At 32.9% G+C, this 17,037-nt stretch overlaps 1 protein-coding gene and 1 pseudogene across 15 annotated transcripts in view; both read right to left on the minus strand.

The window, feature by feature from the left end:
• Nucleotides 1-17,037, minus strand: part of Dock7 (dedicator of cytokinesis 7) — a 192,164-nt gene that overhangs the window by 2,607 nt on the left and 172,520 nt on the right. For all 15 annotated transcript variants that reach the window (XM_040288763.2, XM_040288766.2, XM_040288767.2 and 12 more), the window contains 5 exons: nucleotides 15,864-15,953; nucleotides 15,484-15,720; nucleotides 15,000-15,143; nucleotides 13,583-13,689; nucleotides 1,085-1,252 (listed from right to left, as the gene is read on the minus strand). In XM_040288763.2, the coding sequence (XP_040144697.1) occupies nucleotides 1,085-1,252; nucleotides 13,583-13,689; nucleotides 15,000-15,143; nucleotides 15,484-15,720; nucleotides 15,864-15,953 (746 nt within the window). The remainder of the gene's footprint in view (nucleotides 1-1,084; nucleotides 1,253-13,582; nucleotides 13,690-14,999; nucleotides 15,144-15,483; nucleotides 15,721-15,863; nucleotides 15,954-17,037) is intronic.
• On the minus strand, nucleotides 6,539-10,666 carry LOC110599424 (centrosomal protein of 83 kDa pseudogene; annotated as a pseudogene).

Below are 17,037 nucleotides of genomic sequence, written 5' to 3' on the forward strand. Positions count from 1 at the left end.
TGGGATTACAGGTGTGTGCCACTGCACCTGGCTCATTTTTTTTTTTAATTTTCCCAATATGTGGTGCTAAGAATCAAACCCAGTTCTTCACACATGCTAGGCAAGCTCTACCACTGAGCCACAATCCCAGTCCCTCGTGTGTATGTATGTGTGTGTGCACAAGCACCCTGAGGCTATCCTCAAAGTTGAGATCACTGAGATTATAGGCATGTGCTAGCCAGTTTAACTTTTTTATTGCAGTTTAGAATACTCTGATCTAAATTGCTTTCATACAAGTAGCTTTGAACAATCTTCTAAATGTTAATTTATTGGACAACAACAATGTAATACTCTTTTACTCAAAGAAAAGGGTGGTAAAATATCAGTGCCACAATAATTCAACAATTGCATGTAAATTTGAGTTCAAACTATAAAAATTGCAGTTTGTTTTTCTCTGTTTTTGTGCCCTTTTCAGAATTCAGGGGCTAAAAGCAAAATGCCACGCACTGTCCCAGGAACTTTGTAATGCCATTTAGTCTCCACCACAACCTTTTCAAAGTAAATACTATCTTATCACATAAGAAGAGAAATCTAAAAACCAGACTAAATTACCTGTTCAACTAGAATTAGGATTCAATTGTAGAAAGTTCTAAGTTATTTCCATTTCTAATTTGGAGAAAAATACTGAAGTCTTTTTGATACTCATTGGGGTTATTTGTTTTAATACATTTCTAGAATATTATGTACTATTTACTGTCACAGGTGAAGGAAAATGAACGCTTTGTTCTTGATACATTTCTCACAAAAGTACCAGAAAGTGTGACCCTACATTTAAGGAACAGTTTTAGGAGGCTACATGAATGAATGCTGTCCTAGTTAGCATGAATGCGCGAATTACAGGAAGGAAAGTGACTTTATCTTACAGATAAAGTGACTTTATCTTATATTAAGGTATAGGTGATAAAAGGTTTATATTATTTGAACGAGTTAGGTTTCAGGGGGCACAATATCTGAAACCATGTAAGTAAAGTTAACACTAATTCATTATTAAAACAATTCAGATTGTATTTTCCTGAAGAGCTTCAAAACAAGAAAATAAGCATACCTGTGGCAAGTGACAGGCAATACTGCCTTGTACAACTGAGGAATCTTTCTGTTTATCAGTGGCTGTAGAGCCTCTTTAAGGCGATGATAGTTTCTCTCCAGTTCCCTTTGATACTCTTTTTGATCTGGTCCAATTAGGCTCTTATTTTTTCTTAAGGCATCCTCACACCTAAGAGAAAAGGCATGTTATCAAAAGATTTCTTCTGGCATAGTTTGTAGACTTGGTGACACACATATATCTATATCTATCTGTCTATATATATATATATATATATATATATATATATATATATATATATATATAACTATATTAACTATGATAAGGATATTCAGCTTTTCAGCTGAATGTTAATAATCTTTTTATGCTTTAGGTTTAAACAGATAATCAAGTGAATTCCATTAAATCTAACAAACACTTCCAGTTTTCATTAAATTGAAATTTATATATTTTTAATGTTAAATCTGAAGGCATCCTTTTCATATCACTAATAGACTAGAAACTGTTTAAGGAATGTAATCAAATTATGTGGCACCAATGGCATTACTTGTCAACTGTGTTCAAATAAATGTTTTCTAAAATGAACAGATCTGGATGACAATCTTTTATCTAACTTACTCATACACCTAAGAAAAACCTCTGGATCCTGATAAAGAAATAAATTATAATTGAAAAACAATATATACATATCCACACTTGTAGGATGCAGCTAAAGCAATGCTTAGAGGAAAATGTATAGCCTTAAATGTGTATATTAGAAAATAATTTTATTTTCTAAATAATAAAATAATAAAATTGAAAAGTCAGAACTTACAAAGAACAGATTATAAGGGGGGAAATAATAAAATTTGAAAACATGACAGAGTATCAAAAATAGGAGAAGTTAGAAGTCAAGTGCATTATAGTAGTCCCAGTTACTTGGGAGGCTGGACAGGATTAATTAAGCCAAGGATTTAGAGCCAGCCAGGAACCTCATCTTAAAAAACAAAACAAAACAAAAAAAAAAAAAACAGCAATAAAAAAGGGAAAAATTAGTTATTTGGAAAAACCCAAACAACAGACTAAACTTTATCAAGATTAAATGAGGGAAGATCAAATATTTCCTACTAGAAATTTAAAATGGAATATAAAAAAATCAAATATAGCAAATATCTAAACAGCCTTGAAGGATACAATGTACAATTTAATGCAAAAGATTTTTCTAGATAAATATAACAATTATTTTTTAAAAATGTGAATAACCCTAAATCAGTTAAGTCACAAATCTATACACAAAAACACTAAAATGAAAATTTTACTAAGCACTCTAGAGACAAGTAATGTAATTATTCCAGAGTAAAATAAACTTTCAAAGGGGAAAAAAGAACTATTCCTGAGAGGGTTCTCAACTAATTTTTTCAAAGCTAGGATACCAAAACCTAATGAAGACTAAGGAAAAAAATTCTTATTCAATACTACCCATAAGTATGATTATAAAACCTGCAAAGATAGTAACAGGAAACTGTTCTACCTATGTATTAAAAACACACATGCACATATACCATGACCAAGTTGTTTATCTGTAATAAATGGAAGATTAACAATAAGAAATCAATACATGTAACTCACACCACTAAAAGATCAAAGGAGATGCAGAAAAAGTATTTGAAAAAAAAATTTAAAACTTGTCATACTAAACCTAATTAAAACCTTAACCCAGGTGCTGGCATTGTAGCTCAGTGGTAGAGTGCTTGCCTAGCATGTTTGAGGTACTGGGTGTGATTCTCATCACCACAGCTAAACAAATAAAGGTCCATTGACAACTTAAAATATATATATATATATATATATATATAAATATATATATAAATATTATATATATTTATATATATATGTATATAAATGCCCTTCACCTAATTAAAATATCTACAAAAAACCCCTATATTCAATGGTGAAAACATTTCTTTTTAGATCAGGTGTAAGGAAATGATGTCTTCTATTCCTATACAGTATAGCACTGGAGGCTCTAATTATTACTATAAGAAAAAGATTCTACAGATAAATTATTAAAATTAACAAGTGAGTTTTATAAGGTTCTCAAGTAAAATATAAATGAATCAACTGTATTTCTGTATATCAGCAAATGAAATTATTTTAAGTTATTAACAAAAGCATAGAAGTATTAAATACTAAAGGATAAATCAAAAGATGTACAACACCTCTAAACAGAAATTTTAAATAATATTAAGAAAGCATTCAAATTATTCAAAATAAAGAAAATGGAGAAATACATGATATTCATGGATTCACGTCAATAAAGATGTTAATTCTCTTCCAATTGATGAATACATTCAGGCTATTTTGTTTTTTGGATGCGGGGGGAACAAACTGATTCTAAAATTTAAAATTTATATTAAAAAACCCCCAGGACTGGAGTTGTGGCTCAGTGGTAGAGCATTTGCCTGGCACAGGTGAAGCTCTGGGTTCAATCCTCAGCATCGCATATAAATAAATAAAATAAAAGATCCATTTACAACTAAAAACATTTTTAAAAAAGCCCTCAAATAGTCCTTGAACAAAACAAGGTGAGAGGAACTGTTGTACCAGATACCAAAACTTACTATAGAGCTGATATCATTAGCGTAGCATTGGTTAAGAAATGTAAGAGAATAAAGATCCAAGAAACTGATGCATACAAACGGGCAGTTAATTTTTAATTGAGATGATACTGAGAGCAATGGAGAAAAGGCAATCTTTCAAATAGTAATGCTGGGCAACTAAAATTCACTAAGGAAAAGAAACCTGACAGCATATTAAAGAAACAGTACTGAGATCACTAACTGTTAACAGTATGGAGAAAAATCAAACTGATCCCTACCTTGAACCATACCAAAAAAAAAAAAAAAAGGATTCTTTAGAAAACTAATTTTAAAACTTTTTTTTTACCTAATTAGTTCATCTTATTTTTATGTTCTCAAAGGGTTGTCACAATATATTGTAGATATTGAAACTTTCTTTTAATGCTTTGTCGTTAGGATGATCCTAAAAATTTTGATACTTGTGCAATGCAGCACTCAGCTAGTATCAAAAAATTAAAAGGTTATTTTTTGCCCACCCTTTGTTTAACCTATATTTTAATTTTAGAAATACCACCATGCTTTTATTAATTTTTAAATTTTAGTAGAAAAATATTTATTTTAAAATTATGTGTACATAGCTTTTAGAAAAAAAGAATTCAAGAAGGGCATATTTAAGGCAATATGACAAAAATTCAACAAAGTAAAACTAATTTAAAGCTTTATTTCCTAATTAGTTCCTCTTATTCTTATGTTCTTAAAGGGTTGTCACAATATGTTATAAATATCTCTGAAACTTTCTTTTAATGCTTCATCATTTAGGATGATTCTAAAAACTTTGATACTTGTGCAATGCAGCACATAGCTAGTACTTTTTTCTTTTAAATATTTTTTTAGTTGTTGATGGACTTTATTGTATTCATTTATTTATATGTGGTGCTGAGAATTGAACTCAGTGCCTCATACATGTGAAACAAGCACTCTACCACTGAGCCACAAACCCAGCCCAGTAGTATCTTTTCTTGAAGCATATTAAAATATTTTTTGCCAACAGACAGCCTACAGAAAGGGAGACAATCATTACCACCAGCACCTCAGAGCATTAAACTCTAGGATATATAATAACTCAAAAAACTTAACACCAACACAAACAAACAAAAAACCCCCCAAATAATTCAATCAATAAATGAGATAAGGAACTGAAAGGCACTTCACAGAAGAAGAAATGCAAATGGTCAACAAATATATGAAAAAATGTTCAATATCTCTAATAATTAAGAGAAATGCATATTAAAACTACACTGAGATTCCATCTCCAGTCAGAATGGCAATTTTCAAGAATACAAGTAATGATAAATGCTGGGGAGAACATGGGAAAAGAGGTTCACTTTGCTGGTAGGGCTGCAAACTGGTACAACCATTATAGAAAGGAGCAAGGAGAGTTCTCAGAAAACTTGGAATGGAACCACCATTTGAACCAGTTATCCCACTCCTTGGTTTATACCCAAAGGATTTAAAATCAGCATATTAGAGTGATGCAATCATTTCAATGTTTATAGCGGCTCAATTTACAATAGCCAAACTAAGGAACCAACCTAGGTGCCCTTCAGCATATGAATGGATAAAGAAACTAGTATATATACACAATGGAATATTACTCAGCCTTAAAGAAGAATGAAATTATGGCATTTGCTGGAAAATGAATGGAAGTGGAGAATATCATGCTAAGTGAAATAAGTGAGTCCCCAAAATTCAAAGGCAGAATATTCTCTCTTGATTTGCAATGAGGGGAAAGCTAGTTCATTGGAGACAAAGGAGAATGAAGGGAAAGGAGGGGGGACTGGAATAGAAAAAAAGACAGTAGAATGAATCAGACATATCTTTTCTATCTTTACATATAAATATAGAACTAATGTAACTCCACCTCATATACAACCACAATAATGAAATCCTAATTGGAACAAGTCATACTTATTCTATGTACATACAATATGTCAAAATATACCCTCCTAATATTTATCCAGAAAGAATCAAAAAATATTTTGGCCAAAAATAATAAAATATCAATGACACTGCGTTAAAACTTCATGCTTTACTTAGCCTCTTTATTTTACCCCTTTTGATCTATCTGAATTTTATCCAAGAATATCATTCCCCAGGAGATCCAAGTTCCTCTAGTTGTTCTCTTAGTGTTGTTTCTAGTTCTTCTAGTAGAGACAGTTCCCTTTAATGCTGTTCCTCCTTGTGAGGAAGAAAGAACAGTGCCATGCCTGGAACCATGGCTGATGACTGAACACTAACAGATTCTGTAGGAGGCATGTTAGGAACCCAGAACAGACTGCAAAATTCATTGTCTTTTCTGTATGTCAATTAGTCTGTTGGAGCCTTGTGTATTCTTCAAGTGAAACATCTTGTCTACTTAACATCTGATTTTCTTATTCTAATTCTTCTTTCTTTGCCTTCAAGACTTCCACTTTCTCCTGTAGTCTCTTTAATTTTTTCAAAAAAATATTTACTTTTTAGTTATAGATGGGTACAATATTTTAATTTTATATTTATGTGGTGCTGGGATCGAACCCAACGCCTCATGCATGCTAGGCAAGCACTCTTTCACTGAGCCATACCCCAGCACCTTCAATTTGTTTTGATAAAGAGATTTTCTCTTTTTCTGAGCAACTGCAGCTCACTGTAGTTTCACTTTAGCTTGACTATACTTTTCTTCTCTCATGAAGCTCACACTTTTCTTCTTTACATATAAATACACAACTAATGTAACTCCACCTCATATACAACCACAACAATGGAATCCTAATTGGAACAAGTTATACCTATTCTATGTACTTACAATATGTCATTTGTTCTTCTTCCAATGTCTTTTCAACATCTAGTTTTACTTTTTCAATTTGGTTTCTTAAATTTTGGCATTTGTGTTTTAATCTCCCCATCATTTTCTTCAGCATTTGGTTTAAATTCAGCAAGTCATTCTGACTGTGCCAGTGAGTCACCTGGATATGCAAACTACTGATTTGCTATTTCTGAGAATTTTCATCTCTTTTCTTCCTCTGCATTTCCAATATTCTTCCTTGGCAGCTAGTACTTTACATATTAATTCATGATCCTTCTCTACCAAAGCACTTCCTGGTGTTCAAAGGCTGATTTGAGAATTTCACTGTAATGCATCCAGTGCACTTTGATCTTATCCCTTTCTCTTTCTAGCTCACTCTTAACTCTTCTAACTCCAGTTTAATTCTGTTAATTCTAGTTTGTTTGAATGTTTAAGCTGCTTTACCTTACTAGTCAATGTATTTATTTCTCTGTCAACTTTAGGCAATTTACTGACTTAAAGAAGTATTTTGTTTATTGCTCGATTATAGCCCCTTTTCCCAATGTTTAGCTTATAGCTTAACTATTTTTCAGCTTCCAGGGGTCCTACTATAGTGTGCAGCTCCTCCAACTGTTGCACTTGTATTCACCTGAGCACCAGAATTCTCTTTTGCAGAAAAGTCCTTAATTCTAATATTTCCGCCTCTAAAACTTAATTTCTGTGTCAAATGGACTTTTTCTAGTTCAAGTTGCTCCATTCATTTGCTTTCACTTGTGAGATCAATACTAAACAGCTGGTTAGACTGTTCTTTATCTTTCCCTAGTCTTGCAATCTCTGATTCATATTTTTCTTCTTCTGAAATATAGACAAATTCTTCCTTCTTGTGTTCAAATTCTGACTTGAAAACGTGTGTTCACAGCAAAGCTTCTTACATTCAGCTCTACACTCTTCCACTCCTTCATCCAGATTCCCCAAATATTCTCAATGTTGGAGTTTTTAGTTCTTGTTGTCTTTGGGCTCTTAACAATAACAATTTTGGGGGAGTTAATGCGGGTGTGTCCAACTCTCAGAGTCTGATAAGTAATTTTATGAAGTTTACATTGTAACTTTTCATCGATTAACATTTTTTGAAACTCAGATACAGAACTCCACCAGGTGGAAAAAGTGTTGGAAATAGTGTCTACCTTGGTAAGTAAGCTTATAATCATGTAAAAATAAGTTGGGTCTTTCTTATTGTTTTATGTTTTGTTTTTTTTTTCCCCTAGGAGTATTTCCCATTTATTTCTTTATAAGGCAGAACGGCAGAATCTCAAGAGGCCAAATTATACCAGACTCACATAAGGGCCATTCTACAGTTGCACATGAAAATTAATGATGATGGTTAATTTTTCCAGGGCTGGCGGAAGCTTTGGGGCTGATCCAACCCTCCAACTCGGGACAGATCCCCATGCCCTTGTGTAGGCTGCAGAACTGGAGGACAGTTGAGCCAGACGCTTAGAATCCCAACTCAGAGAAATCTGAGTCTCCCAGGAGAGCCCTGAGGGTGCAAATGGTGCCCCCCAAAGCCCTGTTCTTTCTTGGTAGACCTGCCTCCTCAAGGCTGCAGGGTGGCCCAGATGCCACCTCAGCCCACTATCCCCCCTCTAACTTTTAGAAGTCAAAAAGCACAGTTATTACTACAAAGAAAATAATTTCTTCAACATGACACACAATTATAAAGGAAAAGACTAAATCACCTAACCACATAAAATTTAAGAACAAACTAAAAAGCAACAGGCCCCAAGTTCAGAGTAGATACTTGTGATCTTAAAAATGATAAAGCATTACATACCCAGAATACTCTGAGAAGTTAGTAAGGAAAAGATTCCAAGAATAAAGTGGCAAGACTTGGGCATACAACTTTACAGAAGATGAAAAGTGAAATTGCTGAGCAGTCAACCAGAAATTCAACCTCTCAGGTTATCATGAAGTTCGTATTTAATCCACAATCACATCTCATTTCACATCCACCAGATTTGGAGAAATTAAAATGATGGACAATACCAAGTAATGGTAAGGATGTACAACAATACAAACTTTCATACTACTGGTAGTCGTGGATTATATACTTTGGGGAAAATGTGGCATCAACTGGTTGAAGATGGACCTATGAATCAGCGATATGACTCTTAGGTATAAATCCTAGAAAATCTCTTATACAAGTATGTCTAGAAATAGCTATGGGAATATTTGAGTAATATTTTTTTTAACTAGAAACAAAATCAAAAGAACAAAAACAAACCAACCAGGGCTGTGGTTGTAGCTCAGTGGTAGAGCACTTGCCTAGCACGTGTAAGGCACTGGTTTTGATCCTCAGCACCACATTAAATAAATAAAATGAAGGTATTGTGTCCATCTACAACTAAAAATAAAATTTAAAACAACAACAACAACAACAACACAAAACAAACAAGCCTGAGGGTCTGGCTCAATGACCAAAATATTCATTAAAAGAATAAATTGTGGGGCTGGGACTAGAGCTCAGTGGCAGAGCGCTTGCCCACATGTGTGAGGCACTGGGTTCAATCCTCAGCACCACAAAAAAATAAACAAAAATAAAGGTATTGTACTCACTTAAAAAAAATAAATTGTGGTATATTCATCCAATGAAGTATATAAAAATTAAAGTAACACTTATAAATAGCTCACAAAAACTAAAAACAGCAAGTTATTAAGACTATACATATTGAACATTTACATAAAGTTAAAAGGATGCTAAAAAATGAAAAAATAGTTAAAAAGATGTAAAACAAAATAATATATTACTTAGGGATATATTCATTTCTGATAAAACTACAGAGACAAGAAAACAAATGATAAATGAGAAAATTCAGGATACTGGTCATCTTCAAAGGCAGAGAGGGAGATAAGTCAGAGAAGGCTACATGAGGAAGGGATCTCAAAGTAATAATAATACTCAATATCTTAAGCCTGTACATGACTTTTTTCTTACTTTTTTTTTTTTTTTGGGTATGTGTGATACTGGAATTGAACCCAGGGGTGCTTAACCACTGAACCACAGGATTCTCATTATTCCCAGATTCCCAGACCCTTATTTGTGTTTTATTTTGAGACAGGGTCTCACTGAGTTGCTTAGGGCCTTGCTAAGTTGCTGAGGCTGGCTTTGAACTCAAGATTTTTCTGCCTCAGCCTACGGGGCCACTGGGATTAGTATTCTTTAACAGCAAATTGTTACAAATATTATTTTCAATCTATTCAAGATTTAATGAAAAAAAGTTTTAAAAGACAAAACCCCAAAACATAAAAAGTTAAACACATGGAAAAATGTTTATTGTTTTTAGTAATAAAGCAAACTAAAGTACCACTTAAAACTGATTAACAAAAGACAATGTATTTATGTAGCATGACTTAAAAGCAAGGTATGCATACAGCTGCTTTCCTGGCACTGTTAATATTGAGAAACTTGAAATATACTATATATTAAGTGTCAATAAAAATGTTCATATACTTTGGCTTAGTAATTTCACAACAGAAAATTTTTAAAGTGTTTTATTTTTACTTGTACACTTTAATTCTCTTAACTCTCTGAGGTAGGTTCTTTACTCCCATTTTACAAAAAAGGAAATTAAGATAAAGGGATTAACTAACTTGTCTGAACTTACATGGGAGGAAGGTGGAAAAACTGAAAAACCATGATAGAAATTTTAATTCATTTCGGTGAGGTGGTGCATGTCTGTAATCCCAGTGTCTCAGGAAGCTGAGGCAGAAGGATCCCAAGGTCAAAGCCAGCCTCAAGCAACTTAGTGACCCTAAGCAACTTAGTGAGAACCTGTCTCAAAATAAAAAATAATCGGCTGGGAAAATAGCTCAGCTGGTAGAGTGCTTGCCTCACATCACAAGGTCATGGGTTCAATCCCCACCCCCATTTAAAAAAAAAATAAAAGTGCAACAAAATGAAAAATAAAAGGGCTGGGAATGGGGCTCAAGGGTCAAGTGCCCCTGGGTTCAAAAAAGAAAAATTTAAGGGGCTGAGATTATGGTCAGTGGTAGAGTACTTGCCTGGCACTTATGAGGCAATGGGTTCAATCCTCAGTGCCACATAAAAATAAATAAATAAAATAAATTTATTTGAGAAAAAGAAAGAAAATTTTTAAAATTCAACAGTTTTAACAAAAAAAGATGCTTTATAGTACTATTTCACATTCAGCAAATTCAACTTAAAAAATAGGAACATACAAATTGAGAAAATACTATAACCATTAGGATAATAATATTAACTAACTAAGTATTTAAGATTGTATGTATACTATGATTTAATTATGTTAAAACATATATGCATATTGGTATAAAAATCAATGGTAAAATGGAAAAATGTGATTTGGGTCATAAATTCTTTGTAAAGTCTATTTGTAGTTTTTTTTTCTACTTTTTTTTTTTTTAGTTTACAAGAAAACATTTTCTCAACAGGTAAAATAACACTTAAGGAGACCTGTTGACTACAAGAATTCATTACTGTAAAATAAATATATACAAAAAGACATTTGTTTAAAACTGTAGTTGTGTTAAAATTTTCCAAACCAATAGCAAAGACAAAAGGTATCTCTTACTAAATGTCCACCACTTAATGAAGTATGTATTGTTCCTTGCTCACAAAGACAGTGGAATTTATTTTGATATTGTTTTAAAGCCCCAAATAATAAATTCTATAAGTGGGAAAGAAGTTTATCATCACAGGTCATATGTTCTGTTAATCAATTCTATATGAACATCTATACTAATTGTCATGTTAAAGAATTAACATCAAACTCAAAAGCTTCTGCACAGTAAAAGAAATAATCAACAGAGTAAAGAGACAACCTACAGAATGGAACGATATATTTGCAAACTATACATCTGACATGGAGTTAATATCTGGAATTTGTAAGAAATTTAAAAAATTCAGTAGCAAACAAATAAACCTGATTTTAAAATGGGAAATAGACCTAAATACTTATCTCAAAAAATACATTAATGATTAATGTCATTAATCACAAGGAAATGCAAATCAAGACCAAAATGAGATATTATCCCAGTAACAACGGCTATTATCACAAAAACAAAAGATAATAAGTGCTGGCAAGAATGTGGAGAAAAGGGAACCCTGTACTGCTGGTAGGAATGGAAATTAGTAAAGCCTTTATAGAAAACTGTACGAATGTTATTCAAAATTTAAAAATAGAATTGTGATTCAGAAATCTTGCTACTGGATATATATCCAAAGGAAATGAAATAAGTTTGTTAAAGAGACATCTGCACTCCCATGTTCACTGCAGCACTATTCACAATGGCCAAGAAACAGAAACAATGTAAGTTGGTCCATCAACTGACAGAGAAAGAAAATGTGGTACATATATACACGATACAATGCTATTTAGCCATAAAAAAAAATAAAGTCCTATTATTGTGTTAAGATGAAACAAAGTGGAAATCATTATGTTAAGTAAAATAAGTTAGGCACTGAAGGACAAGTACCACGTGATCTCATTTATGTGCGATCTAAAAATGTTGATCTCACAGAAGTTGAGAGTAAGAATGACAGCTACCAGAGGCTGGGGAGAAGACTGGGGAGGGATGAACAGGGAGAGATTGATCAAAGGGTACTAAGTTGTAGTTAAATAGGAGTAAGAAACTCTGGTGTGTTACTGCATAGTAGAGTGACTAAAGATAATGTTAATGTGCTGTGTATGTCAAAAAGTCAGAAGAGAGGATTTTGATTGTTTTCACCAGAAAGAATGATGAATACTTGAGGAAAGTGATGTCCTGAGAAAGTTTATCCTAACATTGCACAATGTATACATGTACCAAAACATCACTTGGTACCCATAGATACATATAATTTTAATTTTTTATGTATCAGTTAAAAATAAATTTAAGTTAAAAAATCATACTATAAAATCTCATTTAATTGTTCCCTTTTCTGTGATCACAGTGTTAATAAAGCAAGAATTATCAGTTGATAAATGACTATTTTCCCCTATTATTTCAAAATTTAATATTTACAAATGTCTATTTATTATGTGCCAAGTATCAGCCTATAAAGATTTTATTTGTGCAGAGAGTTAGGATTGCATGGCTGAGCCTGCTGTCCTTAGGAAGGCCTGATTACAAAATTGGTCCTCCATTAGCCTTTGAGAATTTGGATTTCAGGATTCTCATTATTCTCAGAAGATAAAAATGGCTCACTGTACCAAAACTGCTCATATAAATAGTATGAATTATGTTGAAAATATTTTTTTATTCTGGAGGTCTGGAATTTTGGTACACATTCAGGGAATTGGATATTGGAAAGTGACGTTCTCAATAAAAACGTCTGGCACCATGTCTCTAATGGGGTTCCTTGGTAGACAATATTTCATGCATGTTGTCACAACTTATTGCAGAGGAATTAGGCATACCTTATGCTACTCCACTGACAGAAGACTCTTTGAAGTCTGTACCTGGTTTCCTGCAGATTTCACTACATACTTAGTGGACATAACTTTTGTATCTTTTCAGTGCAATAAATCACAGCAACCAGTACAACTGTGCCAAGTCCTCAGAGTCCACCTGGCAAATCACTGAAACTAGGGGGTGAGCTTGTATTGGTTCATCAAACTTGTACAACCTCCCTATGATAGGTAGGTATCTTTGTTCTTACTTTGTAGACTTCTTGAAAAAGTGAGTATCGTAGAGGTAGGTTAAGTGACCCAGACATACACTGATAAAGTCAGGATGTGAATATTAATTTTTGGCATCCAAGTTTCTTGTTTTAACTTCCATAAGGGAAGGGAAACAAAAACTCACATATTGAAGATTCATAATAAATAGAAGCTTTCAAGTTAGTCTAATAATAGTTTCAAGTTAAAAAATTTCCTAAGCCTTGGCTTCTCCAATCTGTAAAATAAAAAACTATGGCATTACAGAGTATGGGTGTATGCACTGGGAATATACACTATTAAAGAACAATAAACTTTACACAGATTATTTCTCATTGTGAACCACTACTCTATATGTTTTCTCTTTTTAATAGTTAAGACCCTTATATCAAAATGTGGTATTAGACATTCTCAATTTGAAGATCTTTATAGAAGCAGCCTTGAATACCTTTTAGTAAAATCTTTAAAGCAGAGTCGCAGTTTATTATGATGTCTGAACAGCTTTGGGTCGCTGGGTATTTCAGACAGGAAAACCTGAGCAACTTCCAGAGGGCCCTGCAAAATAAGAAATAAAACAGAATAATTTTAACAAAAAAAGATTAATTAGTTGAACAAATATGAAAATCAATCATTTGTGGTGAGAAAAAAGTTATAAAGATGAAGATATTCTATTTAGTGTTTTCAAGGTGTGATTTCAGGCATTTAAATTCTAAATAAGAAATAAAAATCACAGAGACAGAATTTATCCAAATTATTTTAGCACTGAGAATGGTTTCACTTAAGCTTAATGCATGTATGTTTATGCCTTTATTAAAACTCTTCAGAGACAGACTTTCAGATTTTCCTAATTTTATATCTACATTCTTGCCTACTAACTTTTTAGTTCATTATTCAAAGAAACTGAGTAGGAGCTCAAGGACTATTGTGTTGATTGATGCAGTCAGCCCTGGGTTTTCTTTCTTTAATTTATCCTGCATACACAAGTTCTCAAACTACTATCTCCCAATCCACTGATTATTAGACATAATTTTGCCAAGACAGCTTCCCCCAGCATTCCAAAGGTATTCCCGACACTATAAGTTAAATAAGATGATCCTTTGTGAATAAGTTAGATAACTTGGTGGTAAAGCCTCAAAATCATGAACATTTTTTGGGGATATAAGCCTTACAGTGTTTATTTCCATTTCAGAACAGTATTTTTGGCTTTATTCCTTTAATACAAAAAGTAGTTAAGATATAAGCTTTTCTGGATTTTTCTATTCCTTAAGACTGGGCAATGATTAAAATCATTACTAGCAAGAGAATCTGAGAAAACCAACTACAAGGAAGATGGGGATGGCTTCTAAAAGGCATATGACAAAATAACCATCATATCTTGTATTCATGTATTATTAAAATTATACATTATTTTTATATAAAATTATACAAAGTGATTCCATATCATTTATTTCATGCCCAGAACCCACTATCAAGGAGATCTGGAGAAGATGATATCAGCAAGAATCTAAGATGGTAAAGGTATCATGTACATGTGTATACGACTCTGAAAATGAGTCCTCCTTTTTAGATAACATTCCTTTAGTACAAGCTTTTTGAAGAAAGGTATTTTAAGTGACTCAGTTCTTTCTTAAAAGAGTTTGTAAGAATGGAAAAATAATAAGGTAGAGAAGGCAGGTGTGAAAACAACAACTGAGATTACAACTTGTGCTTCACTTTGTCTTCATTTATATTTCAATGTCTTTTGTAATCATTTTCAACACAACATTCTTTCCAGTTGATTTAGTATATATTGATGATTTTGTAAAATAATGAAATTAATCTAAGTCTTATAACTAAAATCACATAGCAGTAGCAAAAGCACTAACCTGATTCACTGTTGTGCCAACAGATCCCTGGAGTACCATCTGAAGCATCTTGGGGTCTGCTGGATCCTGATGTGTTGCAAATGCCAACTCCTGTGTCTTTTTCTGCATGTCTTCTATAGCAACTTCAATTGGTGTTAAGATGATCTGAGTAAAACAGCAACTGTTAGATCATTGTACTGATCAAAAACTATTTAATGAGCTTCGTATAACCAATTAAAATTAGAAAAAAAGTGGACCAATTATAAACTTTCATGTAATAGTGAAGTTCCAAACTTAAAAAAAAAAAACCTTTTAAAGCATAAACTGAGGATGAATTAATTAATTAAAAAGGGAAAAATGAAAGACTGGAAAATGGGTGAAGTTCTAGTGTGTTACTATTATGTGAAGGACGGTACATACCTTCTGTTGCATCCACATTATTATATGACATGACTAGACAATATTTCACTCATTATTTTATTATTTTCCCCATTTACGGACTTACCTCTTCTTTGTGAGTAACATTGACTCTTGTTTTAATATAAGGGAAGGCATGAGAAGTAGTTAAAATGGTCTTTCGTTTGAATTGTTCATGAAGTTCTCCATGGGCTCGACCATCTAAAGTGAAGGGTGTACAGTACATAAAACGACGAAGATTATAATTTTTGTCAAAATATGTGATTCTGTCCTTCATCTCATATGTGTCAAAGTATGGCTCCACGTAGGTAATTTGAATGTATGCCTAGAAAAGGAAAAAGTCCTTCATTCACTGTTAAATCATTTAGAATCTCAAGTAAAATTGCATAGTTTTTTTGCAAAAGCTAAAAGTACATATGTAGGCTTCAAAGATAAGCCTATGTGTCATTGTAGTCTAATCAATCATACCTTGTTAGGATCTAATTTACACTTGTCTACAGGATTAGAGTCCTTGATTACTTCAACCACATCTTCTCCAAATCTTTCTCCATAAAATCCCTAAAATAAAAAAAGGGAAACCTGAGCAAAATCGGGGGATTTAGTAAGTTAATTATTACAAATAATTACTTATTTGAATATTTACTTAATATTCCCATCCATGCACTTTAACAAAAATAAGAGAAAAATAACAACTTTATCCAATAAAAATACAGGATTCCACAAGGGGTTCTTGTGGAAACAAAAATGGAATGGAGTGAAAGGAGGACAAAAAAAACTCATTACCTTTGATGTATAGGATTTTACTTTTAGAGAGCTTGTTGTGGCATGATTTCTTACATACTATGGTTTAATTAATAAGCATTTACTTTTATGAATGATTTAAAGTAGCATTCCATAATTTTCAAATAAAAATATTGACCTGTTGAAGTTTTTACAGATTTAGATTTTGAAAAAGCAATCCTGGGCCAAGAAAAGTGACTTTTTCCCCATGATGGAAGCAGCATGGGCAATGGATGGAGCTATTCAGAAGGGAAAACTAAATCTGAGTGGGCAAAGACACTCCCACCCCTTCCTCCAAAGACAATTTTTTGATTAAGCTTGGAAATCAATATTTTTCAAGACTGACCTAGCTCTTGAAAAATAAAATGTCACAGATTGAGCCAGTTTTATGAAAGTTGAGCCCAGCAAAATCACCAGTAAGAACTTAACATTCAAGAATTAATATCAGGGCTGGGGATGTAGCGCATCAGTAGAATGCTTGCCTATCATGAGTTAGGCTCTAGGTTCAATCGCCAGAAATGGGGTTGGGGAGAAAGACGCAAGGGGTGCATCATCAGCTGAGAATAAAATCAATCCTAAAGTTCTTCTTCTCAAACTGCCCATGAGTACAGACCACCTGGAGATCTGTTAAAATGCCAATTCTGATTCAGAAAGCCTGTGTCGGGGTCTGAGATTCTATAATTCAGATAATGTCACAGGTGATACTAAGCTTCTTATCTATGGGCCACATTTTGAGTAAAAAGACTACAGAAAGGTAGGAAAGAATAATTTTAACAAAAATGATTGATTAGCTGAACAAATATGAAAATCAATCATTTGTGGTGAGAAAAAAGTTATAAAGATGAAGAGATTCTATTTAGTG

This window comes from Ictidomys tridecemlineatus, chromosome 11 (assembly GCF_052094955.1).
Source record: "Ictidomys tridecemlineatus isolate mIctTri1 chromosome 11, mIctTri1.hap1, whole genome shotgun sequence".
Lineage (NCBI taxonomy): Eukaryota > Metazoa > Chordata > Mammalia > Rodentia > Sciuridae > Ictidomys > Ictidomys tridecemlineatus.